This window comes from Kogia breviceps, chromosome 9 (assembly GCF_026419965.1).
Source record: "Kogia breviceps isolate mKogBre1 chromosome 9, mKogBre1 haplotype 1, whole genome shotgun sequence".
In the NCBI taxonomy this organism is placed as follows: Eukaryota; Metazoa; Chordata; class Mammalia; order Artiodactyla; family Physeteridae; genus Kogia; species Kogia breviceps.
This window is the reverse complement of record NC_081318.1, coordinates 12,073,483-12,099,047: the sequence shown is the minus strand read 5'-3', so window position 1 is coordinate 12,099,047 and position 25,565 is coordinate 12,073,483. Positions and strand designations below refer to the sequence as shown.

At 52.4% G+C, this 25,565-nt stretch overlaps 1 gene segment (V, D, J or C); it reads left to right on the top strand.

The window, feature by feature from the left end:
• Positions 1-19,007, top strand: part of LOC131762178 (T cell receptor beta constant 1-like) — a 169,299-nt gene extending 150,292 nt beyond the window's left edge. The window contains 5 exon segments of the C gene segment in view: positions 13,730-13,763; positions 17,109-17,495; positions 18,195-18,212; positions 18,384-18,490; positions 18,771-19,007. Coding sequence covers positions 13,730-13,763; positions 17,109-17,495; positions 18,195-18,212; positions 18,384-18,490; positions 18,771-18,791 — 567 coding nt within the window.
• Positions 19,008-25,565: the final 6,558 nt, after the last annotated feature.

The following is a 25,565-nucleotide window of genomic DNA, read 5'->3' as shown; positions in this document are numbered from 1 at the left end:
GTATTCCTGCCTAGATATGAGCCCATCAGGTATTAGAGGGTGTGCAGTGAGGACGGGGAGAGCTCTGAGCAGTGGGTGTCCTGTCCTGGAGAAGCTGGCTTCCAGCCGTGCCAGGCACTCAATCAGAAGACACCCTGTGGGTCCCTCTCCACCCACAAGCCCCACCTGCATCTCCCCCAATTAATTCTGTTTCCATTTACTCTATCCCTCCAGCCTACTTCCTGGCTCACCACCAGACGTCTGAGTTTTTCTGACTTTGTTCACCATTTCCAGAACATTCACTCATATTTACCTTTCTGAGAATTCATATGTGAACTCTGCCCACTCCTGCCTGTCAGGAACCCTGAGCTCAGAAGAGCTGAGGAGGAGAAGCCTCATCATGGGAAGGCTCCTCGACCTGGTTCACGTCATTAGACTCAAGCACAGACACCAGTTACATCTCTACCCCTCTGGCCAGGCTGTCCCTCAATAAATTACAGAGCTGTGTCTTGATGGCTATGGCAGGTTGCAAATTGAGATCATCTCTGGCAAGATTCACTCTGCACTGAGCCCAGCAAAATAGTCCCACTGCATCAAACACAGAAAATTCCAGAATTCCCCCACCTTCAACGTTGTTTTCAATCACCCAATACTCAACCTTTATCTTGTGCCAATTTCTCCACCTGCTGCTGCTTCCCTGATCAGGACCCAAATTTACCATTGTTCAAATTGTTTCTAATATCTGATCTGGAGCATATAATTCTAGCTCAGGCTAGCAAGCTCCTAGCGGGTGGTGGCAATCTTCATCACCGTCAGGGCAGATTCCCATGGTGACCAGGAGGCTGCTTAAAGAGAGCCCATGGCAGCGTGGGTGACAAGAAAGACCGGTGTCTTGAGAGTGAGGAGGAGGAGCAATGTGGTAGCGGTCTTCCGTGCCCCCCAACGTATCAGGTAAATACCTACTTACCCCTTGCACACTCCTCCTTCCAAATGTCCCCCTTTCCACAAGCCTTGGTAGGAAGGAAGCCAGCCTGAAAGCCCAGTCTCACAAGAAACTCTGCCTCTCCCATCTCATCACCTCTTGATGTTGGGATCCTGGTTCCCCAAGGCTTTGGATCTGACCTTCCTACCCAGTGGTTTAGACTTGAGAAGGGTCTTCTTGTTTACAAGTATGACTTAGTCAAGACTTCTTTCCCCTCGTGGGACCAGGATACTGAGCAGCCAAGTTTGCTACAAATATCAGCCCTTCCTTCAAGTAAGCCGAGTAAAGCTCCACGAGGTCAGAGGATTCTCAGGGGCCCAGGTCACTCTCCCTCCTCCTAAGCCTCATCTCCTCAGCTTAAGAAGGCCCAGCCGTGATATGTGGGGTCTCAGCTTTCCCTGTTTCCCTCATCCCAGAGTCCTCCTTGGAATCAGCTTGTCTTTCTCCCTGTCCTCAGAAGCTGTTTCCTTATCACCCATAAGTCATGAATCCACAGAGTGGCCAAACATAGTAGAACTGATGTGAGACTCCAGGAAAAGGAAAGCTGCAGGTGTGTTTGTACGGGGTTCAGGGTGGTGACCCCCCACCCTCACCTACACAGCCCCGCCCTCCCCCCGGGGGGTATAGAGGCTCTTCATCAGCCACTCGACTACGCTTCTCCACCATGAATCCACTGCTGATTGTTGCCTTTGTGGGAGCTGCCGGGGAGTTCCATGCATTGCTTTGGGTCCCATTTGCCCCTGTCCAGGCAGAGATACATGCTCCACCATTCCTGCTACCTTTCCTGTTCTACCTGTACACTGAGATCCTACCTTCCCTGTCCAGCACCCCTCCTTCCCACTCTGGGGGTCTCTTTAAGCCTCATTCTCTCACCTTCTGTGGGACTCCACTCCCATCCCCCTCATCCATCAATTTCAGGGCTTTGTTGGGAGAGGCGCGAAAGGGAGACGAGGTGGCGACGGTTTGTGAAATGAGCCAGGACTTGAGGCTCTAGGATAACTCCAGGTAGCTGTTCCTAACCTCGGATGCACCTGGGCAGGTGGAAAGATGACTCCAGTCCTATTAATTGGCCTGGGGTGTGGCCCATGCATTGCCTTTTTAAGCTTCCCAGGTAGTTTTCCGATGCCGGGATGGAAAGCCACAGCTGCACATCACTGTTCTATCGGCCAATAACCGTAATTACCTTTGTCCTGCGCAGTGGGTCCCCGGCCTCACTGCGCAGATGTGAGCTATGGGAGGAGCTGGGTACAGCCAGGGCTTCGCACTCAGATCTTCCCACTTAGGCCGTCCCATCATGACAAGCTGGGGCTGACATTGCAGTGGGGAGTAGACTGGTGATGAGTAAGAGAGAGAAAGAAGCATTCAGTGGGTGAGAGGACCCCATTCAGACCCTATCGCACTGAATGCACCGAGAGGGGGGTTTCTTGTCCTTGCCCTGGCCCCAGTGGAGGTCTGGGCCCGAGCCCCTGCAGGGTCCCTAGCTCTGCGTCCTGCAGGCACACAGAGCAGCTCCGGAGAACTACCTTCTGTGAGACAAGACGGGGACACTCCCTAATGGCCTCCCTCTCATCACTTGCTCCTTCAGGATCCTAATTAGCAAGGTCCAGCCACAGGGCTCTGGGCTCCACCCCCACCCCCAACCCCCCTGTTGAACCGGCTTCTCCCTTCCTGTCTCAAGTTGCTTTTCCCATGGACGATGATGACAAGATCGTAGGGGGCTACACCTGCACGGAGAATTCCGTCCCCTACCAGGTGTCCCTGAACTCTGGCTACCACTTCTGCGGGGGCTCCCTCATCAGTGACCAGTGGGTGGTGTCCGCGGCTCACTGCTACAAGTCGTAAGTGCTGGGCCCCTGACTACAGAGCCCACTGCCCAGGGCCCTCTGGAAGAGATGGGGGTCTGTGTAGGGGGCTGCTGAAGTCGGGAACGATGATGGGGAAGAGAAGAAGTCGGCGATGGCAGCTGACACTTCCATGCCTTCTTCTGTCGCGGCTCTGCTCATGTTGCTGAGTGTGTACGCATGTAGCTACCTTGGCCTTCAACCGTGAGCTTCCTACGGAAGAAATCTCGCCTTACTCATCCTGGTAAGCCTACTGATTAAACAACAGCTGGAGTATGGTAGGCACCCCGCGATGGAATGAATGAATGAAGGAGGAGCTCGGAGTGGAGGCAAATGTACTGAAGAAAGGAAGAGCCTTCCAGAAGAATGATTCTCAGAGTGCGGTCCCTGGACCAGCAGCACCAGAATCACGTAGGAATTTAGGAGAAATGCAAATGGTTAGGCCCAGCCCTGACCCACTGAGTCAGAAATTCTAAGATGGAGCCCAGCAGCTCGCTTTTAACAAGACTTCCAAGTCATCGTGAGGGATGCCAGAGCTTGGGAACCAGTGTGGGAGAGAGACCCCCAGACCAGCACTCTCTGTGAAAACAGCAGTCACGAAAGTCCTTACTAACTCTGTGCAGGCGCCGTGATAAAACTCTACGTGTATTATTTATGTCTTACAAGAGCTCCATAAGGGAGATTTTTTTTTTTTTTTTTTTTTTTTTTTTACGGTACATGGGCCTCTCACTGCTATGACCCCTCCCGTTGCGGAGCACAGGCTCCGGACGCGCAGGCTCAGCAGCCATGGCTCACGGGCCCAGCCGCTCCCCGGCATGTGGGATCTTCCCGGACCGGGGCACGAACCCGTGTCCCCTGCATCGGCAGGCGGACTCTCAACCACTGCGCCACCAGGGAAGCCCAGGGAGATGTTATTTTATGTGACATCATCATCTTTCCCACTTTACAGATAAGGAGACTGGAGTTTAAAAAGGTTCAGTAACCTGCCCAAGGTCGTAAGTAGAGGGCACGGTGGGAGCCCCGCAGTCTTGGCTACGGGAGACGAGCTTGCCCGAGGAGCGGGGCCTCAGCGGCTCAGGTACGGTGCCCAGCAGAGCCCCCGGCACTTAAGTGAGGAAGCCTGGGTGCTGGTTCCAGCCCTGTCTCCCCATCTCGCACCCTTTAGCCTCTTCAGATTTCAGTCTCATCTGGGGAAATTAGGAGACAAAGTTGGGGTTCGAATGGGTCAATTCACGTACTTGAAAGTTTGCAAAAATTACACATAGGGGTTATTTGCGTATCTCCTCCCTACGTCCCAACACACACCTTGAGAAAGGCACACAGGTAACTAACCAGCTTCCCCTCCGGTCCCCTGATCACTGTCCACATTCCTCTCGCCCCTTGAGGTGGCCACGCTGAGAGTGCAGCCGCTGAGGTCTAACAAAAAATAGGGAAAGGCTTCCCCCTGCTGTCAAAGATGATGAATGACCTCACTCGGCGCCTGCCTGTCTGGTCTAAACTCCTTTCACACCGCCCCTCCCCCCGCCGCCCCCCGCCCTCCAAAAAAAAGCTTCGCGGGCACATGGGCTACTAACAGTGTGTGACACAGTGGCAGAGATCTGGGACAAACGCCATCAGGATAAACAGTAGTTGTGAAACCCAGACAGGGTGGTATTCTTTGTAAGTCCAAGTCGGGATGAGGGTCCCCAGCTAGATGGTCAAAAGGAAACTCTTATTTAGGGAGTAAATGAGTGACAGGCAAAAAGGGTTCGTAAGGTAGATACTACATGGAACCAGATCAAAGTAAATCAGTACATTGATGAAAGTTCCTCCGTGTGGAAAGGGAACAAGGAAGAGGCCTTGCCACCTTCCGACTGATAAAAGCAATTGATGACCTTTCATTGGGCTACTGTGAGATCTGTCACTCTTCCTGAGTTAAATAAATAGACTGTCTCCCCTTTTTCCTTTTTCCCTAAGTTCTAAGAGCCGTGCCAGCTGCGGCTCTCGCACCACCGGACAGCGCTCTGCTGTGCTTCCAGCTGACGGCTGCCCTTCTCGAGGGCAAGCAGTGGGTCCCAGGACTGGTGCAGAAGCAGAAATAGCCAGGGTCACTGTGTGCTTCATTGTTTATTTAAATGCAAATTAACAAACCTAGAGATTTTGAGCTCAAAGTATCCTGGGACCACTCAGAAATCTGTATTTTTCACGAGCCTCCTAGGTGATTGGAGACTCACTGAGCAAATTCGAGACAGTACAACAGCTTCTTGTATAAACTGATCTTCTTTGGAAAAAACGAGTTTGTAAATAAAACGAGTATCTTTTTTTTCTAGTGGCAGATTTAAAAATATCGCTTAAAGCAGTACTTTGCTGTTGTTTTTCTTTTAAATTTTTATTAAGTTTTACTTTAAAATAAAATAGATAATAGCTATGTTATCTATTTAAAATAAAATAGCTATCTATGGCTCAAAAGTCAACACAATAAAGTTGACACTGAGAAATTGAATTTTCCTTATACTCTGTCTCCTCCACTCATTCTTTTTTTTTTTTTAACGGCTTCATTGGAGTATAATTGCTTTACAATGGTGTGTTAGTTTCTACTTTATAACAAAGTGAATCAGCTATCCACTCATTCTTAACAGGTAATCTTTTTTTTTTTTTTTTTTTTCCGGTATATGGGCCTCTCACTGTTGTGGCCTCTCCCGTTGCGGAGCCCAGGTTCCGGACATGCAGGCTCAGTGACCATGGCTCACGGGCCCAGCCGCTCCGCGGCACGTGGGATCTTCCCGGACCGGGGCACGAACCCGCGTCCCCTGCATCGGCAGGCGGATTCTCAACCACTGCGCCACCAGGGAAGCCCAACAGGTAATCATTTTATCCATCATTTTTGTATCCTTGCATTGTTTCTTCATGCAGCATCAAACAAACAGAAGTATAATTCTTATTTTAATAATAAGTATTATTCTTATTTTGTTAGACAAAGGTAGCATACAGGAACCTTATTCTACAGCTTGTTTTTATCCAGTTAACATTATATCTTAGAATGCTTTCCATAGCAGTATGAAACATTTTCATTCTTTTTTAGCATTGAATAATATTCTGTGTGAATGTTTCACAATTTACCCAATCCCTTATAATGGGCACTTGAGTTTTTCCCAATCTTTTTGCTATTCCAAATAATACAAATACTTTACACAGGTTTTTTATTTGTATGCAAGAGTAATTACAGGATAAACTCTCAAAGGTGGGATTTCTAGGTGAAAAGGTAAGCATATTTGTAATTTTTATAGATAGATTTCCAAATTGCTCCCATTAAGAGTTGTATTATTTTGCACCCACCAGCAATCAATGTGTAAAAGTGCATATTTCACCAGAAACTAGCCAACAGAATGGTCTTTCATAATACAATTTGTCAATCATATTGGTGAGAAGTGACATTTCAATGCAGTTTTACTTTGTATTTATCATTGCAAGATTTCTTTTTCCTACGGTTAAGCACCATTTGGATATTTTTTTTCTGAACCTCTGTTCTTTGCCATTTTGGGGGGCTCTGGATTATTTTCTAATTGATTTCTAGGAGGTCAGCATCATGGGGAGATCAGCCCTCATGAGGAGAATCACTGATGCTTTTCCCATACTGTCATTTATCTTATGATTCTGTGTCTATTTCCCCCTGTAAGTGTGTTATCATTATGTGGTCGAGTGTCTTTTTTTCTTCTAGATGTTGTCATCGTTTAAAAGGCAACGAAAGGAAGCGCCATCTAGTGAAATGAGATGCAGACCGCTCAGCTGGAGGTTCAATTTCAAGGTCATCTTGTACAGGGAGAATAAAATATCTACCAACAACTTAAAATGTTTCTGCCCTTCAGGGAAAAGAGCGAGAAGACCTTGACCGTGATCACTTGGCCGTGTGATTGTATTTGAACGTCCCTGAGGCTGTATTCATTCAGTTCTCCACATCTGGTTCCCCCAGTGCCTCCACTGAACTCTAATGTCTAAAGTCCACAGTGAGAAGTGCAGCAGCTGATGACACACGTGGTGCCCCCTCACCTCACACTGGTTAGAAATACAGCTCTCAGCTATCACTTTACCTACCCCTGGGAAAGCCCTACCTCTATGTAGCTTGTGGCCAATTCTCCTTCAGACCACCCTGGAGGTTCAGAATTGGGCCAACGGGGCAGAGTCTGGGTAGTGAGTGCTGAAAGGTGTGACCTCTAGGTGGCCAGCATCGGGGCATTCCCGAGATAGAAAGGGGCTGCTACTGTGACGCCAGCTTGCAGAGGGGCGGATACCGGGGAGAGCAGCCCCTGATGCATAGACACACGGCTCTGAGGGGCTAAGAAGGTCCTGAAGAAAGGACGTGAGCCTGCGGAGGGAGCCCCCTGGCCTGGTCCGTCCTCCCCACCACCTGCACCTGGGGTGGTGATGTCACTGCCTCGCCTCCAGTGCCCTCACAGGGGCAGCTGCTCTGGTGGTTTCTCCCAGACTCCACCTTGGAGGGGCAGACGCATGCGAGGAGCCGTTTTTGTATAAAGCTGTAACGTTGTGAGGACAGGGGAGCCACAGTGGTCCAACCCTACGGGAACCCTTTTCAAAAACCTTTCTGGGGCTTCCCTGGTGGCGCAGTGGTTGAGAGTCCGCCTGACGATGCAGGGGACGTGGGTTCGTGCCCCAGTCCGGGAAGATCCCACATGCCGCAGAGCGGCTAGGCCTGTAAGCCATGGCCGCTGAGCCTGCGCGTCCAGTGCCTGTTGCTCCGCAGAGGGAGAGGCCACAACAGTGAGACGCCTGCATAATGCAAAAAAAAAAAAACCTTTCTGCCTGTGTCAATTCCCACCGTCCTTCCATTCTTCTCCCGGGTCACAGGCCCACGGGTGGTTTGGGTCAGAATGTCTCCACCTTCCCCCCGTCCACCTGCCAAGCCCAGGCCATGGAGAAGGACAGGCCTGGATCAGAGCTGAAACTTGCAGGCAGAAAGGCCAGACATAAGAAGATGGCTCTGTGACCTCATGGGTGAAGGCCTCAGAGAGGCCCCTTTATCCCACCCCTCGCCCTCCCCCCACCCAAGGACAAGGTCAATGGGAAGGTACATGGGAGGTGACCGTTCTATGAAGGAAGAAGCCAGCACTATCCCAGCCCTCCAGGGACAGTCATGGGTATCTGGGACCCTGCCCTCCTCGCCAGGCCCACATCCTTCTGACGGACCCTCGGGAAGAATCAAAACACAGGGCACAGGGCTCTCTGGATGGAGAGATGCTCCGTGGCCCCAAGAGTCAAAAGTCGAAGACATTCTTCTGTACAATATCTGTACAGCACAGGAGGGGATCCCTAGTCCCAGAGTCCACCGGGCACCAACCAAAACCCCCTCCTCTCTGCACCCCTCGCATTTGCTTTCCTCCTTCCTCTGCGTCACTGTGCAAACACTAAAGTCTTCTTCGGAGAAGGAACCAGGCTCACGGTTGTAGGTAAGACATAGTGGAGGCCTTTCCTGGCCCCTCGTAGGGGAAGGCGGGTCCCAAGTGTGCATTGTAAGGCGGCTGTATTCTGATGTGCTATGACTATACCTTCGGCCCAGGGACCAAGCTGACTGTTGTAGGTAAGGCATGGGTCTCCAGGTGGGTACCATGAGGGAGGACTCTCTCTCTCTCTCTCTCTCTCTCTCTCTCTCTCTCTGGGAATGTGGAAGGGATGGGATGATCCAGCTCCTGGGTCGTGGGGCCCTGGAAAGTTCTGGAACAGTATGCAGAGTGTTTGAAGGGGGCTGGTGGCTCTGGGAGGGAAGGGAGCCATGAACACCCCAACCTCTCCCAGAATCCCAGCAGACAAGGAGAGGTTTTGAAGTGAATCTGGGAGGCTGTGCTTTGGAGACACCTTCTATTTTGGGGAAGGAAGCCGGCTCACTGTCATAGGTAAGCCAGTCAGGGCTGGAGGGCTGGGAACCTACAGGGAGAGGCAGGGTCCAGATGGAGCCTCCGATATGGGTGCCTAGGTTAAAGCGTGTTTTTATCAGAAAAATCTGAATTCTCGTCGTGATGAATTCTTATCCTGATGAGATGGACAGCCTCCATCTCCAATAATTTCATAAGCTCTCTGGGCCAAGCCTGGGTTTCCCTACCGAGAGGCAAGCGGTCTCAGCTGGAAAGGGGTCTCCTTGGCCATCTTCCGTCACCTTGGAGCGGGCCCATCATGGCCACGGGAGATGGGAGAGCGTCTGGCCTTGGATCTGTCGGTCCTGCCGTTTCTCTCCCTCGCGTAGAAAGGAGATGGACACAGGAGAGGGGGGTGAGAAGTCTCACAGGCGGCCAAACTGGTCCTCTGACCGCAGCTTTTCAGGTTGTACAATTGTCACCGGCTCCACCTCCGGGAGTTAAAATTCCACCAAGTAAGGGGACAGGAGAGCTGCAGGTGGACCGGCGGAGGGGTGGGGAGGCTCAGGCAGTTTCCCTACCAGGCTTTTGTGTTGTGTGACTAATGAAAGCCTGTATATCGGCGGCAGCGGAAGGAAGCTTTCTGGGCTGGGTAAGTAAAGGTCTTCCCTGGGGACGATGTATTGTAAGGCTGGAGTTCTAGAAGTTCCCTTTAGAGAAGGCAGGGGCTGAGAGCGCAGCAGAGAAAAGGCAGAGAGTGTGGGTGAGTGGAGCAGGTGCTAGGACCCCCAGAAGTTCTGGGGAGAAGCTTGTTTCTGGCAAGAGGGCCCCATACCGGCCGCTCTGGGGTTTGCCACGCCCGTGTGATACTGGGGAGCAAACGGGCGCAGCGCTTTGGAGGTGGGACTCGACTCTCTGTCCTGGGTAGGGCGCAGGAGCTGGGAGACGGGGCCGTTATCCCTTGGACCCGGAGTGTCTATCTCTCCATCCAGCCCCGGTGGGAGAGGGTTGAGTAAACTCTGGTCCCTGTGGGGCTTCCAGGGAGCTGGGTCTGCCACCACTTTAGATGAGGCTTGGTTAATTCCTCTCTTTAGCCCATAAACTGCTTCCTTACTCTTCTGTCGGTGGTCCATCCCTCCTTCTTCTGTGCGGGGATCAACCCCTCCTAAGCCTCCTCCTCTTTCCCCAGAGTGTGCTTAGGCCTTTCTCCTAGTGGGATTCCTTTGGTCCTGAGCCGTGAAGCCGGGCAGGGAAAGGTGGCCATCTCTGCTCTCAAGGAGCTAAGACTAGCGCTCCGGCTGGAGACCTCGGGGCGCGGGCCGGGGTGGGGGGGGGGTTTCCTACAGCCTCCTGCAGCTGTGTTCCTATAATTCACCCCTCTACTTTGGGATCGGCACCAGGCTCACCGTGACAGGTATCAGACAGGGAGGGGGGTGTAAGGAGGGGGTCAGAACTGCCCTTTCCTTCCGGAGCGTCTCCGCTGTGTCTGACGCAGCTTTTCGGCCAAGGGCTCAGAGGAGCTGTGCTTCTGTGCTTTGTCTCCCGGCTTTGCGTTTTCTCGCATTGTTCTCCAAGACTCCCCTCCTCTCTCCTGTTTTAGCGGGTGTGCTGATTTACTTTCCCTTTCTTATCTGATCTTCTCCATTTCCCCCCTCCTTCTAACTCTGATCCTGCACTGTTGACCCCGTTTTGGTGAATAGCTCCATCTTCTATGTTAAAATCCACCCCCGACACCTCCCTCCAGCTCAGAGCCCTGTCCTCGCCTTCCTTGTCCTCCTTCTCTGTCTCCAAGATCCCTGTGTGTCTTCCTGAGGTGGTTTAAGGACTCAGGAGGCCATAGGGGAGCAGCTTGGTGAGACTGAGGGGGCTTGAGGGGGACTTCTGAGCCCTGAAGGCCGAGGTCCGTGTCACAGCATCATGTGAGTTTGCAGGGGTGGCCCTGGGGAACATTGCGCTTGCTGGAGGTCAGAGGAGGTAGGTCTGAATAAGCTGTTACAACTGGAAACTTATACCATCTTAGCAACAGCCAAGGCAGAAAGAGAAGTAGGTTGAGGCCCCATGCTCTCAGACCTCAGGATCTGTGCTGAGATCAGAGAGTCAGAGGCCCATCGTGAAACACTGACACACCATTACCACCCTCTGGAGGAAGCAGGCAGGTGGGAGAAGCAGGGCAAGGGTGAGATGGGCCTGGGCTGGAGTTATAAACAGGGCCAGAGCAGGGGGCCACAGAGGTTCTACCAGATTGCTTGGCTGGAGCTGGCTTTGTCCTGCAGATGGGAGCACACGTGCCAGGGAGTGTCGTGGAAATTGGAAAGTACAAATCACTGGGATTCAAAATGCCTGGGTTCTGGGGAAGGAGGGGCTCATACAATTTGCAAAGTGACCTAAACTGTCTCAGGCCCTCTGAGATGTATAAAACAGAGGTGACAATGGTAGTCTCTTGGGGTTCTGAAACTGTAAGGGACTAAATCATGTGAAAATCCTTTGTAAAGGATTTACCCTCTTGTAGCCATCCTTTTCATTCTTGTTGTTTATCCTCACTGTGTCACAAAGTTTGCCTTTTTCCAAACCTGTGTCTCAATTTTCCCATTAGAAACATTTCCCAAACTTGGATAAAGTGGAGACATCTGGGTTTGCCATACTTCTGCACCACAAACTCGTTCCCAGAACAGAGCCAAACAGAGGGCACGGTACATTCTGGCAACAAGGAGGGTGCTTGAAAGGTAGACGTGTTTTTTTCCCATCCCTCCATGTCTTCACATGAGGGCCTGCCTTCCAACAATTCCAGAAATTCTCTCCCTTCTGTCAGGCATGTCAAAGGGCCTGGGACTTTATAATATGAACCCTCTGATGAACTGGCCCTCGGACTTTGGGATTTGTTCGTTTCCAAGCTTTTGCTGCTTTTATGAATATAAAGCGTGGCTGGGGCTAGGATTCAAAAGCGGGTAGAGAGGTTTGCTGGGCACTGGAAGTAAGAAAGGGTTCAACCCATGAACGGTTCCTTTCATGGGATTCCAGCCATCCTCGGCAAGCTATCACACACCCGGAGCGCCCTGGTGTAGCACACAGTGTGGAATATCAGATAGGATAATAGCCAGAGGCATGGGGGCTCCACAAAGCAGGTTACATGTAAAATCAAAACAAAAGGTGAGTTGGGTAGAGTACAGAGACAAGAATATGTCAGATGTGATGGGAAAAGTATCTCTTCTGGGGAAGAATGTCTAATTCTAATTAATATGTGCTGTCACTCAAACAGATAAGCGCGTACACCCTGCAAAAACAGGAAAATGATCATTGGAAAAAGTGAGTTTACTTCTCAGGATTATGCTGCTAGTAGGAAGCAGCTGCCTCAAAATCCAGGCTTCTTTCAACTCTACTGTAATTGCTTCTAAGTCTGAAAAGTTAGGTAGTCATGCACCAAAGAGGGATTTGAACTAGGAAGAAAATAGACAGATATAGTCATTCGATGGATAATCCTACAGGGCCCCAAGCACAGGGCTTTTCAAACACAGCCAAGAAAATCAGGATATAATGCCACCTTAGAGACTCGTGGGAGGCAGTCAGTAGTGAGTGCCCACTGGGGGGAGAAAGAAGGAGCAAAGATGAGGGAGGCTAACAGAGACTGGGGATGGTGAGGGCCAAACAAATCACCCCTGCCTCTCCCTGCTCACATGAAGCTTCCAGGAAAGTGAAGCATCAAAACGTTAAAGTGGGATGATCATAAAACTTTTCACACAACTTGCCCTTTCACAAAGCACTTGCAGGTGTGTAATTTGTTATGCACTCACAACAGCGCTGTGGGGAAGATATTACCCCCTTTTTCAGTTGCAGAAACGAAGGCCAGGGAGGTCGCAGGTCACAGAAGTAGAAAGAGGCAGGGTCTAGCCTGGAACGCTTCCCAATCCAGCAGAATCTCCATCACAAATACCCCTTCCAATTTCACAACCACTATCAGTCCCCGAGCCAAGCTGATTGTCTGCAAATTGGGGGTGACCTCACGCAGCGCCCAGATTTCTGTGTGCAGGGAGAGGCCAGGGGGAAGGAGGGTGGCCCCCAGTCTGTGCCAGGGGAGGAGGGCGAAGAGGGAGGAATTCTTGGTAGCCCCTTCGCACTGTGCTCCTACACTGAGCTGCACTTCGGGCCAGGGACCCGGCTCACGGTGCTAGGTAAGGAGGTTGCTCCAGCTGGGAGGGGGGATGGGCTGCGCAGCCTGGATGACCGCCTGAATCCTGGCTTTGGGGGAGCGGACGCTGGACCCTCCTGGGCTGCTCTCGGGGAAGGCTAAGTTTGTGCCCGAGTCCCCGGGCTCTGTGAACACCGGGAAGCTGTATTCCGGGGCTGGCTCCAAGCTGACTGCGCTGGGTAAGGAAGGCAGCCGGGGTCCCTGAGCGCTCGCTCGGGCGGGCTGGAGAGAGCTGGGCAGCTGCCCATCTCCATTTGGGGCTGTGCTCGGGGTCGGTGGGGACCTGGGCTGAGTCCGGGACCTCAGGAGCGGGCAGCGCCGGTTTTTGTCCTGGGCCTCAGGGCTGTGAGCAATGATCCTCTGTTTTTCGGCGCGGGCACCCGGCTGACTGTGCTAGGTGAGCGGGGTGCCCTGGGGCGTCAGGAGGGGAGCGGGGCTTGAGGCCGCCAGCGAGGCCGCGGGACCCCTTTTTGTGCTGAGCCCTGAAGCTGTGAGCACTGACGCTCGGTACTTCGGCGCGGGCACCCGGCTGACTGTGCTAGGTGAGCGGCGACGCCGGCGCCGGGGACGCGGCGGGTTTTTGCGCGGCGCCGGGGGGCCGTGACTCAGCCCCAGTACTTCGGGCCGGGCACGCGGCTCCTGGTGCTAGGTGAGCGCGGGCGGCGCGCCCCGCTTTGGGTGGGGGGCCCCGGGGCTGTGCTCTACGGGCGCCGCCCTGCCCTTCGGGGCCGGCAGCCGCTGACCCTGCTGGGTGAGTGTCCGCGGGCCCGGCGGCGGCGGGGCGGGATGGAAGGTCGGACCCGGGCACCTGGTCCCCTCCCTGCGCTGGGGCCCGGAGGGCGAGTGGCTGGGCGCTGAGGGGTTTGCGTGCTGCTCTGGGACTCTGTGCTCCAATGAGCAGTATTTCGGCGCAGGCACCAGGCTCACGGTCATAGGTAAGATTTGGATGTCTCCCCTCCTTCCAGCCCCGGCTCCTGGGGGGGTCCCCAGAGATGGGTGGTGTGGGCTGCAGCGGGGGCGCGTGTCCATGTGGGGGTCAACTCTGCAAGGGAGGTGGGGAATATTGGGTGGGGAGGGTATTAGGTAGGGATACTCCCGGGACGGGAATTTGGACAGAGGGAAAGTGGGGGGGGGGCTTCGGTCTCTTTGTTTCTGAGATATTTAGGGACAGGGTGAGCGTTGGAGAAAGAGGATTTATTAGGACTCTGAGAGCTGCTTGATTGCAGAAAAAGACCACCGAGGAGCGCGGTCTGGGCTGGGGGCAGGGCAGGGGGGGCGGTGTAGCTGATGCAAAGGGGAGGATGAGCCTGAGGGGCAGGAATGAGCACAGGATGTGGCCCCTGCAGAGCCGCTCCTGGGAGGTGCAGATGGCGGCTTCCACTGAGCAGAGGAGTAAAAGGATGACAGACAAGAGTGTGGAACAGAGAGGTGAGAGAGATACGCACGAGGCAGTGAGGGAGAGAATCAAAATAAGCGGGGTTTGCTGATGTACTGTTTAAAAGTTTGGATTTGAAATTAGGTCTGAAACCTCTTCCTCTCTTCCTAAGCGCCAGCCCCCCGAGGGCCAGGCTCTGTGTACAGCACACATGGGCTAGGTGGGAACCTGGGCCGCTGGGTGGATTGACTCACCAAATGTACCCCCCTCATCCCCTAGCCCCAAATCTCCCTCCTCACAGCATGTGTTCAAAGTTCAACAGCCAGGTGGTGCAGGACATGCATTAAAATGCAAGTGTGTTTTGCTTGTGAGGTGAGGAACATTCCCAGAAGGATCTTAGGCTCTTTGTGCTGGAAAAGGACCTTAAAGGTCACCTGGTAATGGAGCATTGAGGCTTGGGGGGGGGGAGGGGAAGATCCCCTCAAAAGTGGTATATTTACTGGCTTATTTGACAACAGCAAGCGTGTTTGTAGTTAGGTTCATTAAGATGGAGCCAATGAGGCTCAGCTGAAGTGTTTGTTGCGGGCGGGGTGGGGGGGGGGAAGCTGCGTTCCTGTGATCAGCCAGGGTGGAGTAAAGGAGGAGACCTGACAACCAGGTAAATCTAGGTCCCAAGCCCTGGCTCTTTAACGATCTGCTGACCTTGGTCAAGTGAATCTGTGGGAACCTTCCCTCTTCTACACAAAGTCACCAACAATACCTACCGCTAAGTCAGACGTGAAACTTACAAGAGTAGCTCCACGGAGGGTTTGCAGGAAACCTCTCGTGGTCCAGTGGTCCCCTCCCTACCCTTCGGCTAGGCCGCCGCTGGCAAGGGAGGGGCGCCCAGTGCCAAAGGAGGGCCAGGTTTGGCATGTGGCTAGTGGGGAGGAGGGCTGGGAACAGGACCCATGAACTTCAGAGTTCTGCCTGAGGCTGGTTCAGCCCACATCCAAGCACACGCAACAGGAGCTCGCCAGGACACACTCGTGCACCCACGTGGGCAAGCCGACCCCCAGCCCACAGGGACTCGCAAGCGTGGAGGGAGAACCGGCCTGGCCCTCGTCCTGGGGCCGTGTAGTCAGTGCTTCAGGGTGTGAGGAGGGTCTGGCTGCCGATCGTTGGGCCATCACATCAACATCGTGGGGAGCATCGCACGTGGCTCAAGAGGCATCTGTGCTTTTTCCAATAGGGGCTGAGAGTTTGCTGGGGGAGGAGGTCAGAGGAGGAGATTCCATCGTGCCCTTGGAGGGCTGGTTGGACCCCGGGGGCAGGGGCTTTGAGGCGAGAGCGAATAACCAGGCTTGGGGCAGACCGGGGCAGACGGCCTGATGGAGCCGGCACAGCAGAGAGAAGGTAGGAGATTACCTGGTCGGCCAGTAAAGACCTAGGGACAGAGGAGTAACCTGCAAGGTGGGAAATGCAGGGCGGGGCAGCAGATCTGCTGGGGGAGTAGAAACCCCACCCCCACCCCCCACCCCCACCCCCCACCCCCCACCCCCGCAAAGGGAACACCCAGGGCTTTTGTTAAAAATTGCTTAGAATTTCAAAATGGTGACACCTGCACATGAAATCAACGAGGGGCCCTTTTGACAGCACAGGTCACACACCCACGAAGCCAGCCCTGAAGTCAGGTCACATCCAGGGAAATGGGAAGAGTCAGAAGAGCATTTTCTCCATCTTCCAGCCTGAAGTGGATCTCTTTACAATGTGTTGTCTTCCTTTTAACAGAATGGCTCAGAAACCAACAAGACAAGCGATAAAAGGCAAAGAGCAGGATAGCATGAATGTAGGAGGGCCCAGAAGCAGTGAGCCAGCCAAATGAAAAGGCCGCAGGGGCATTAACTGAAATGCCTTCACCTGGAGCCCTCGAGGGCGCCACAGACCAGAGGCTCAGTTGTAGCAAGACAGCTGAGAGTGCAGTTGCTCTGATGATCTCAGATGCCTCTTTAGGAAGCTTGCTGGTAGGGAAAAGTAGAATCCGTGGAGTCAGAGGGGCAGAGAAGGTTGAAGATGCCTGCATTTGAAACACAGGGAGATGGCTATCTGTCTGGGTGAGGAAACTCAGGGGTACCTGGAGGCAGAGGAGTGGCTAGCATGACCCGCTGAGGCAGCAGAGAGAAAGAAACCCTCCCATTCTCCTGAGCACACCCTAATACCAGAGGCTGTCCTCATGGGAGTGCCCCCCAATATGCCATCTGTATATTGTCCTCTGAAGAAAACCCCCAGCCCCCAAATGACCCCCTTAGCTCCACATCCCCTTTACCCCTCGGCCCCTCAGACACGTACAAGTGAGCCAGCTGGGCAGGGGCTTTCTGAATCCTTGCATCACTTCACCCCCGCCCGCGCGCTGCACAGCCGGTGTTGGGGTTCTCCCTGCACAAGCAGAAGAAGTGATGCAGACGCAGTGAGGCTGTCTAAAGTCGCCTTGGTGGGCAAAGTCAGTGCCACGCTTTGAATTCTGCTCTTCTGCTTCCAATCCACCGCTCTGTTTAAAGAACTACTAGACATTATGGGGAGGAAAAGAGAGGTCATCTTTCCTTGATGGATAAGAAATCAAATAAGGGGAAAGAAGAGACATTACTCAGAATGATGGGTAGTGCCATGTGTAAGGCCACCTCGGGGGCTGGGGAGCCAGGAGACGGGCCTGTCGTCGGGTCAGTACAAAGGCCAGGCAGGCCGAGGGGGGACAATCCCAGAGGAACGGGTGGTGACCCCCAAAGAAACAACCAGGACCTACTACCGCGTCATTTCCTTTTACGATGACCCCGTGGCCCCCTTCCCCGGGCCCCCAACGCACACGCGCGGCCCTACCACGCCCAGCCGGCCCTGCGGGCACCCCACTCCCGACCCATCTCCCTTCCAGAGGACCTGAGCAAGGTGACCCCACCCAAGGTGGCTGTGTTCGAACCGTCGGCAGCAGAGATCTCCCGGACCCAGAAGGCCACGCTCGTGTGCCTGGCCACGGGCTTCTACCCCGACCACGTGGAGCTGAGCTGGTGGGTGAACGGGAAGCAGGTCAAGACGGGGGTCAGCACGGACCCTCAGCCCCGCAAGGAGGACCCCGGCCGCAACGACTCCAGCTACTCTCTGAGCAGCCGGCTGAGGGTCTCTGCCACCTTCTGGTACAACCCTCGCAACCTCTTCCGCTGCCAAGCCTGGTTCCACGGGGTCCCGGACGAGGACGAGTGGAAGCAGGACGGGCCCAAGCCCGTCACCCAGAACATCAGTGCCGAGGTCTGGGGCCGAGCAGGTGAGCCGCTCGGGCAGGTTTGGCAAGGAGGGAGGCGGAGCAGGCAGAGGGGGAGATCCAGGGAGCAGAGCAGAGAGACTAGATGCAGAAGAAAGGGGAGGGTGTGGGAAGCCCACCGTGCGGGGGGACAGGGCACCTCGGGCTAATTCCTCCCCCGGATCCCAGATCGTCAGCCCAACTCGGCTGTGCTGAAGGGTGCCCTCCCTGCCCGCCTGCACAGCTCGGGGTCTGAGCAGTGGGTCCTCACCCCCTTCAGCGCTGCCACGTCCTGTGACCTTCAAGGGTGCTGTGGCCACATCGCCAAAACAGAAGGAAGGGGGTGCTAGGACTCTGACCGGAGGCTGCCCTGAGCCTGGGAGTCTGTCCTGACTGCAAGTCTGGCTTGGTTTTTTGTTTTTCTTGATTTTCTTCAAAGCAGCTCAAAGTACCACACATGTGTTATTGTATAGTTTTATGGGTCAGGCATTTGGGCATAACTTAGCTGGCTCGTCCTCCTCAAGAGGCTGCAATCAGGTGTCAGCCAAAGCTGGAGTCTTATCTGAAAGCTCAACTGGGGAAGGATCCACTTCCAAGCTCACATTTTTGTTGGCAAGAGTTAGCACCTTGCCAGCTATTGGGCTGAGGAAGGCTGGCTTAGTTTTGAATCTGCTTTTGAAGATGGACTCTCTCATCCATTTCCCTCCCCCTTTTTTCTTTCAGACTGTGGCCTCACCTCGGGTAAGTGGCCCCCTGCCCCTTTGTCTCCATCTCCCATGGTCTTTGCTCTGGAACCAGAGAATGCAAAACCCACGGACCCTGGTGGGGCGTGGAAGGGGGGTTGGTGCGTGGGCAAGGAGACCAGATGTCCCTGCTCCCAGGTACCTACCTGCTCTCCCTTCCTGCCAACAGCGTCCTATCAGCAAGGGGTCCTGTCTGCCACCATCCTCTATGAGATCCTGCTGGGGAAGGCCACCCTCTATGCCGTGCTGGTCAGCGCCCTGGTTCTGATGGCCATGGTAAGCACGAGGGCCGGATGGGACAGGTGGTTGAAGGGAGAGGGTGGAATGTAATGCAGGATAACTGCGGGGTCTCAGAGTCATGTCCTGGCACCTATAATGGAGTTATAGTGGGGCTGCCAGACTGGGGAGAATGTCCGAGATCATCACAGAATGTAGCTTTAGAGGATGGGAGAATTAACTAGCTTTACCCCAAATCAGGCCCTAGAGTCAGCTTCCTCGAATCCACTCCTACTGTTCGGTGGCCCCTGGCATCCTGACAATGTCCTCTTTTCTTCAGGTTAAGAAAAAGGATTCCTGAGACCAGCTCCTAAAGTGCATCCTGAGTCATTCTTTATCCTCTCCTTGGATTCTCCTTAACATGTTTCCAGTCTGTGTTCCTCAAGAGTTTCTCTCTCTCCACCTTTTATCTCCTTCCTACATGGATATCTGTTCCTTCTCTCAGCTTCCCTGTAGACTGAGCTCCTCACCACTGAATCTGAAATTGACTAAAGCAATAAAAGTGTCATGGTGGGCTTGACTGTGTCCCAGGAGTGTCTATGGAGTTCTGCCCTGTTCTACCTCTGATATAGGGAAATCACCAGCCCTCAGGCGTACAGAGTGATGGACCCTCCTCTCTGACCAGTGTCGATTCCTCCTGTTCGTCCTGATGGAGGATGGACCCCATGGTCCACACCTGGGTCTTCTGGGCCATAGTGGGTAGGGTTAGTTTGAAGGGCAAGGAGCTGGACTCTGGAAAAACCTGCATATTGATGGCATAAGGATGAATGGAGGTGAACCGTAACCCCCAGCTCAGCGCTGGACGGAGGACAGGGTGACCTGTAGGTCAGAACGTCTGATCATTTCTCAATTCCAAATTCAAGTTTCACTTCTTACGCATTTAGACTTTATCTGTGTTGGTTCTTAACACTTCCATCTTGTCTGGTTTCAGAATTTGGGCATAAGATTTAGTTCTACTTTGCCTAAGTTAGAATCCTAAAGAAGGCATAGAGTTGAAAACACTGTGAAGTGTGAAACCTAGAGATTTCACGGAGGTGGGACACATAGGGTCAGGCCCTGGGGAGGAATGGAGAAGGGGAGCAGGGTCCATTGGGGGCTGAGGGGCTGCACCTGAGTGTCTCTTCCAACAGCCTCCTTCACTTGATGGAATGGAGACCAGATCACCCCAAATGTAGTGTGTTGAATGCACCCACTTGGGTGGAGGCCGTTCTCTTACTGGGATAAATGCTACTGCAGGTTACAATCACCGTGGTAGAACACTGCACCCAGGGAGGAGAGAAATGCCATCAGGGGACAGAAGACAGACCATTGAGAGAGGCTCTGGGTAAGTTAGTTGAGGCAGAACATTGTGGGTGAGAAAGCAGTTCTGAAAGCTGGGAGAGGGTGGGAAAAGTGGAGTCCGTATAGCCTGCTTTGTTCCGGGATTCGGGCTGGGCACTGGCACACGTGTTGTCCCAGCCAACCCCCACAATGATCCCAGAAGCAGGTGTTTTTCTCCCAACTTCATAGGTGAAGAAACCACAGTTCATAGATCAAATGACTGGTAAGCTGTGAAACTGTGGCACATTCTTCTGAAGATGGCAATTCTGGCAGTTTTTCCCAAGTCGTGACCAAGAAGCTGTGATCGCTCACAAAATCACTGGGTGACCTTAGAGCAGTTGCTCCCAAAGTCTGGGCCAGGACCTGTAGCAACAGACTGAGGACACCTCAATTCCTGAGTATATTTGTTTCCCAGGGGTGCCGTAACAAAGACCTGATGGTTTAAAGCAATAGAAATGTATTCTCTCTCAGTTCTGGGGGGCAAAAGTCAAAGTCAAGGTGTTGGCAGGGCCACAGTCACTTCGAAAGTTCTAAGGAAGAATCCTTCCTTGCTTCTTCCCATTTCTGATGGCTCCTGGCCTCCTTGGCTCATGGCAGCATCACCCCAACCTTCTGTTTCTATCTTCATGTCTCCTTCTTCCCCAGATCTCTGTGTGTAAGCTTCCTTCTCCTTTCTCTTACCAAGACCCAAGTCATTGGATTTAGGGCACACCCTAAATTCAGAAGGATCTCATCCCACGATTCTTAAATAATATCTGCAAAGATCTTATTTCCAAATTAGGTTACAGTCTGAGGTTCTGGGTGGGCGTGAATTTGAGGTGACATTATTCATCCCACTACACTGCATATCAGAAGTGGGAGATGAGGGGTTCTCTGGATCCAGCTCACACAGGCCAGGAAAGGACATGGCCCGGCGGGGGATGGCCTGGGAAACTTATCACATGCCCATAATTTCCCATCAGTCATGAGTATCTCAAGATTTCTCAAACTGCAGACAGTTTTTTTACTTGTTGCTGCTGTTGTGTATTTGTTTTGGTAATGACCAAAGAATCCCCAAACAAAGGAGACTGAGTTTAGACTCTAGACCAGCACCCACAAAAGCAACCCCTCCCATTCTTTAGACATGTGTGGTGGTTCCTCACAAGGGTGGGACAGGGAGATAAGCAGCTAAAGAGACAAGCAAATGCCTCAGAGGGGATAAGGCGTGGACCAGAAGGAACGACTGAGCAGGGAGTGTTGGAGCCAAGGGTTTGTTCAAGCAGAGCTGTGAGGAGGGTCGGGGTGGAGGCGGGGAGAGGAGGGTCTGTGGGCTTGGTGGCCGCCATCTTTGGGGTGCTAAAAGCAGAGGCATTAGCAGGTGGGAGGATGTGGGGAGGAGTTGCTGGTGGGCACCTGGGGTTTGTCAAAGTGAGGAACGAAGGAACGAATGTCCCCTGGAGGATGGATGACTTTGTGTATGTCACCTTCTCACTCCTGGAAACATAATAGAGATGAAGAAACTCCATTTGGTCCCCACCCTACCTTGACCCAGGGAGGTCCCTCTTCCCAAATCTTTACAGCCCTTTCCTTGTCTCTCTCAGACAGCACTGCCCCCAACATTCAATTCACAGGCACTGGGAAGTTAATTTCTTCTGCCTCTACCTTTTTCTCTATAATCTAAATAGATCCTTCTGGACCAATTCTAGCCAACCCGTCCATTCTTCCTCAGGTGAAACTGAGCAAAGAGGGATTAGATATAGGGCAATCATATCGTTTATTATGCGAATGAGGATGCTATTGAGGGTGAAAGATAAGAAGCTGGGACAGGAAGGGTAAGCCAGGATTGTCCTGGCAAACCAGGGCACATAGTCGCTCCAATTAAGGGAGCTCAGAGGGAGTTTCTGAGACCAGAGTCACTCCTGGAATGGGAAGCACTAAAGCAATTCCTCATTGACCTGTGCCTGTCGACCTATTCGTCTCAAGGCTAATCCAAACTTCATCTCATGAAGGAAATCTGTGGGCAGAAGGTAGTACAGGGGCAAAGCGTACTTACTGATTGAAGAGACTCAGAAGCCAAGCATCTCTAGAAGAATGCCTGTGGTCCCCCAAATTCTCACCATTCCAAGGGGCACAGCTCGACCCCCCCATGGGTAGCTCTCCAGGAGAGGAACCTCAACCCTGTGACCTTTAGAGATTTACTCAGAAATTAGGAGGGGAAAGGAAGCATCCAGCTGGTCATGTTGGGTGACATCCTGGTGGGGGGGGTATGGGACTCTTGTGGGGAAGGGCTGTTTGAGTCACTGTCACTTGGCCGGAAGAAGAATGTTCCTATCAGCACCAGGATCTAGTAAAGACCTGCAGCCTTTCCTACTGCCCCCGGGGTTGGAGGGGGGGCAGGCTACGTAAGGTTGGGTAGTAAGGATGCCAGGGATGGGGCAGGTAGAGCACATTGAGACCATCCAAGAGACAAAGACTTTTTCTCTCTTAAGTAAATGACTAGGGACGTGTAAGGAAGAGAAAAAAGAAAAAAAGGATTTTAGAACAAGAGAGGTCGGGATAAGAACAACGGATCTTGACAGGTACTAGTACTCGCGTTTCCTGCCCTGAGCCATTTCCCTGTTGTGCTTCCTACCTAGTGACCCAGAGGGGCTGACCGACTTCAGCCCCTCACAGTGTGTGTGGCACACAGCCCCAACTGTCCTATACAGGAAGAGCCTCCTGAGGTTGACCTGCTTAGGGATGGGTGTGGGAATGGAAGATTGGTACTTGAGACCTCTCTGGAAGCTATATGTGTACAAGGAAAACACACTCATACCTCCGTGTATTACGTTTAGGGATTAGGAGATGCTGGCGTAAATCAAGAAATGGCTAAAGACCCCAGGTCAGTTCTTAGCATTGCACTAACCTATGGATGAATCTGTCATCTGCAACCCCACTGACCTCTTCTTAAACTTTCGTCACCAAGTTCCCTTTTTCCATGTCCATGGAAATTGCCCTGTAGCTATATAAGAAGACTCACAGTACAGAAGGCCACCAAGCCTGGGGAACCATTGTAACTACAGTTCATTCTCATCACTTGTGGCAGACTCCCACAGTTTCCAGAAAGGTGATCTCTGGGCCTTGAGACCCCATAATGTGAGATGTCATACACCCCCTCCTGGCCCCCCAAATAAAGCATTTCCTGCCTCGGTCTAAGGTTGGATATCCTCCCCTCCCATCCTGAGTACTTTCTCCTCTTTTGCTGCTTGTGGATCTGAAATCCCTGGGTTCTTAATACACCACACTCTCTGGCTCTCCTGGGGATTTCTTGTGACAGTACTTGGTTGTGTCCTGAATCGCCAGCCTGCAGCAAATGACGTAGTCTCTGCTCACCCTCCCCCCCCCCCCCAAGGTCCCAGCTGCATGTCTTTTCTCCTCCATCTCCATCTATTGTTGCACTTGGGCTCCTCGGAGGGCTTCTTGGTGAAATGGATGAGAGGATGGATCTGTACATCAGCAAATAGAGCTGAAAGTGAGCCAACAGCTGTGACTGTTTTCACAGAAGTTTTGTCTAACTTAGCTCTAACTTATCTCAGCTGTCCTCTGTGAGTGTAAGGGTGGTCTTGACAGAAAGACTGCATGCCAGGGTTTCCCATGGTTCCATCCCTTGCCACATCCTGACCAGATTTGCTGACATAAGGAAGTGGGTTTTATAATAGTGATTTGATGGTGGTCCTGGGCATGACCCCAGCTGTACACATTCTAGGCCACTCCAGTGGTTACAGCTCAGCCCTTTTACCCTCACTCCCACCATGGGTCTTGACCTTGACTGGATCTTGGACCCATAGACACTCTGGGTGCTAGAGAAGCATACATTTCAGTCTTGAATCCCCCCAGTTATCCTTGATCTGTCCTGGGACAGAGAACTCTCAACCTGTCTAGGTAGGCCACTTTGTCACTGGACAGTGCTATGAAGAAATTTGTCCTCTTTAGGTTTCCATAAATCTCACTGCAGTGCTGAGTATTGGTCATAATTATATGCCTGTGAGAGTCCTTAAGACAGCTAGCATGCCCACCTCTAGTTGAGTCCACCAATCTATGAGAGACAGAACAAGCAGAAGCTTTAAAAGCTTGAGTTCTCAAAATGGAAAAAGTATGCAGTAGATAGATGAGAACATTATGCCAACAAAGAGTATGGACTTTAAAGCCAAAGAGACATAGTTTCAAGCCTTAGATCTGCCCTTATCAGCTGTGTGATCTTCGGTAAGTGACCACCTCTGAGACTCGGCTTTCCTGCCTACAAAAGGGGCTCGATCACAACCCCGACTTCGTAAGGTGGTTTTGTCTTTTTTAGTCTACACAACATATAAAGCTGTGATCACAGTGTCAGTAAATATTAGCTGCTATTATGATAATTATTACTAGTCTAAAGATTTATTTTTCAAGCTAAACATTTACAGTTCTCTCAATTTTTGTCTCATATGGCACAGTTTTGAGCACTCCTACTCTCCAAAGCCCAACCACTCTCTTATGAAACGTTTACATTTGTTTTTTGTTTTTCGTTTTTAATAAATGTATTTATTTATTTTTGGCCACGTTGGGTCTTCGTTGCTCCGCGAGGCCTTTCTCCAGTTGCGGCGAGCGGGGGCTACTCTTCGTTGCGGTGCGCGGGCTTCTCATTGTGGTGGCTTCTCTTGTCGCAGAGCACGGGCTTTAGGCGCGGGCTCTAGAGCGCAGGCTCCGTAGCTGTGGCGCACGGGCTTAGTTGCTCCGCTGCATGTGGGATCTTCCCGGACCGGGGCTCAAACCCGTGTCCCCTGCACTGGCAGGCGGATTCTTATCCACTGCGCCACCAGGGAAGCCTCTACGTTTGTTTTTAATCCTCCTACTTTTCTAAAAGTGTGCTATTCTGACCTACAGAGGGAGAGGGGGAGCTTTGCTTCCTGTTCTCGATACTTCTGCTTTGGTCCCCTGAGGGCAACTCTCCAGTGTCTGGACCCACATCATCCTATTGACTCACAGAGCTCACTTTTGACGCAAACCCTGGGTCTTTTCCACATGCACTGCTGTCCCTTTCCTGTGTTCAGGCGGTTGGTTTCCTCTCTTTAAGGGTGGGTGGCAGGCTGGCAGGGAGTACTTGTTTAATATTATCATGTTTCTTCAGCTCATCTCTCCGACTCTCTAGTTTCTACAGAATTCCAACTCTGTGGTTCATCATAGCTACCTCGCCATCCTCAGGCCATCTCGGATCTGATCATTGTGCCTTATTTATTTTTATATATGTGGTTCATAAAATTCATAGCTGCTAAAACACAGGGCATTGGCTTCTGGCCCTCCTCGGTCCACAGCTGCATAGCTCGGAACAATTTTTCTTCTCTGAGCTGCTATCTCCTCCTCTGCGAAGTGAGGAGACTGGGTAAAGTGATGTCTAAGGAATCGCCAGGCTCTGCTGTTCAGATTCAGTGATTCAAAGTCTGCAGGCCCCAGATCAGCACGCGGAAGGTAGCTTGGGGAATCTAGGCCCTTCCCAGACACAAACCATTCCCACCCGTGACATAGTCTCAGAGGCTGTCTGTAGTGTAAGGGGCTCAGTGCTGACCCTGGCATCCCACAGTTCACAAGAGGCACCCGGAAAGAGGGCCAGGGCCTTGAATGAGGAGGGGAAGATAGTGTTGAAAGGAGAACGGCCTTGAATCAAAGGCCAGGAAGAAAAGAGCAGTGGGTTGGGGTCTTTTAGAAGACAGCTGGGGAAGAAATGGGGTGCCTGAGCCCAGGGCTGGCTGTCAAGCTGTTTATC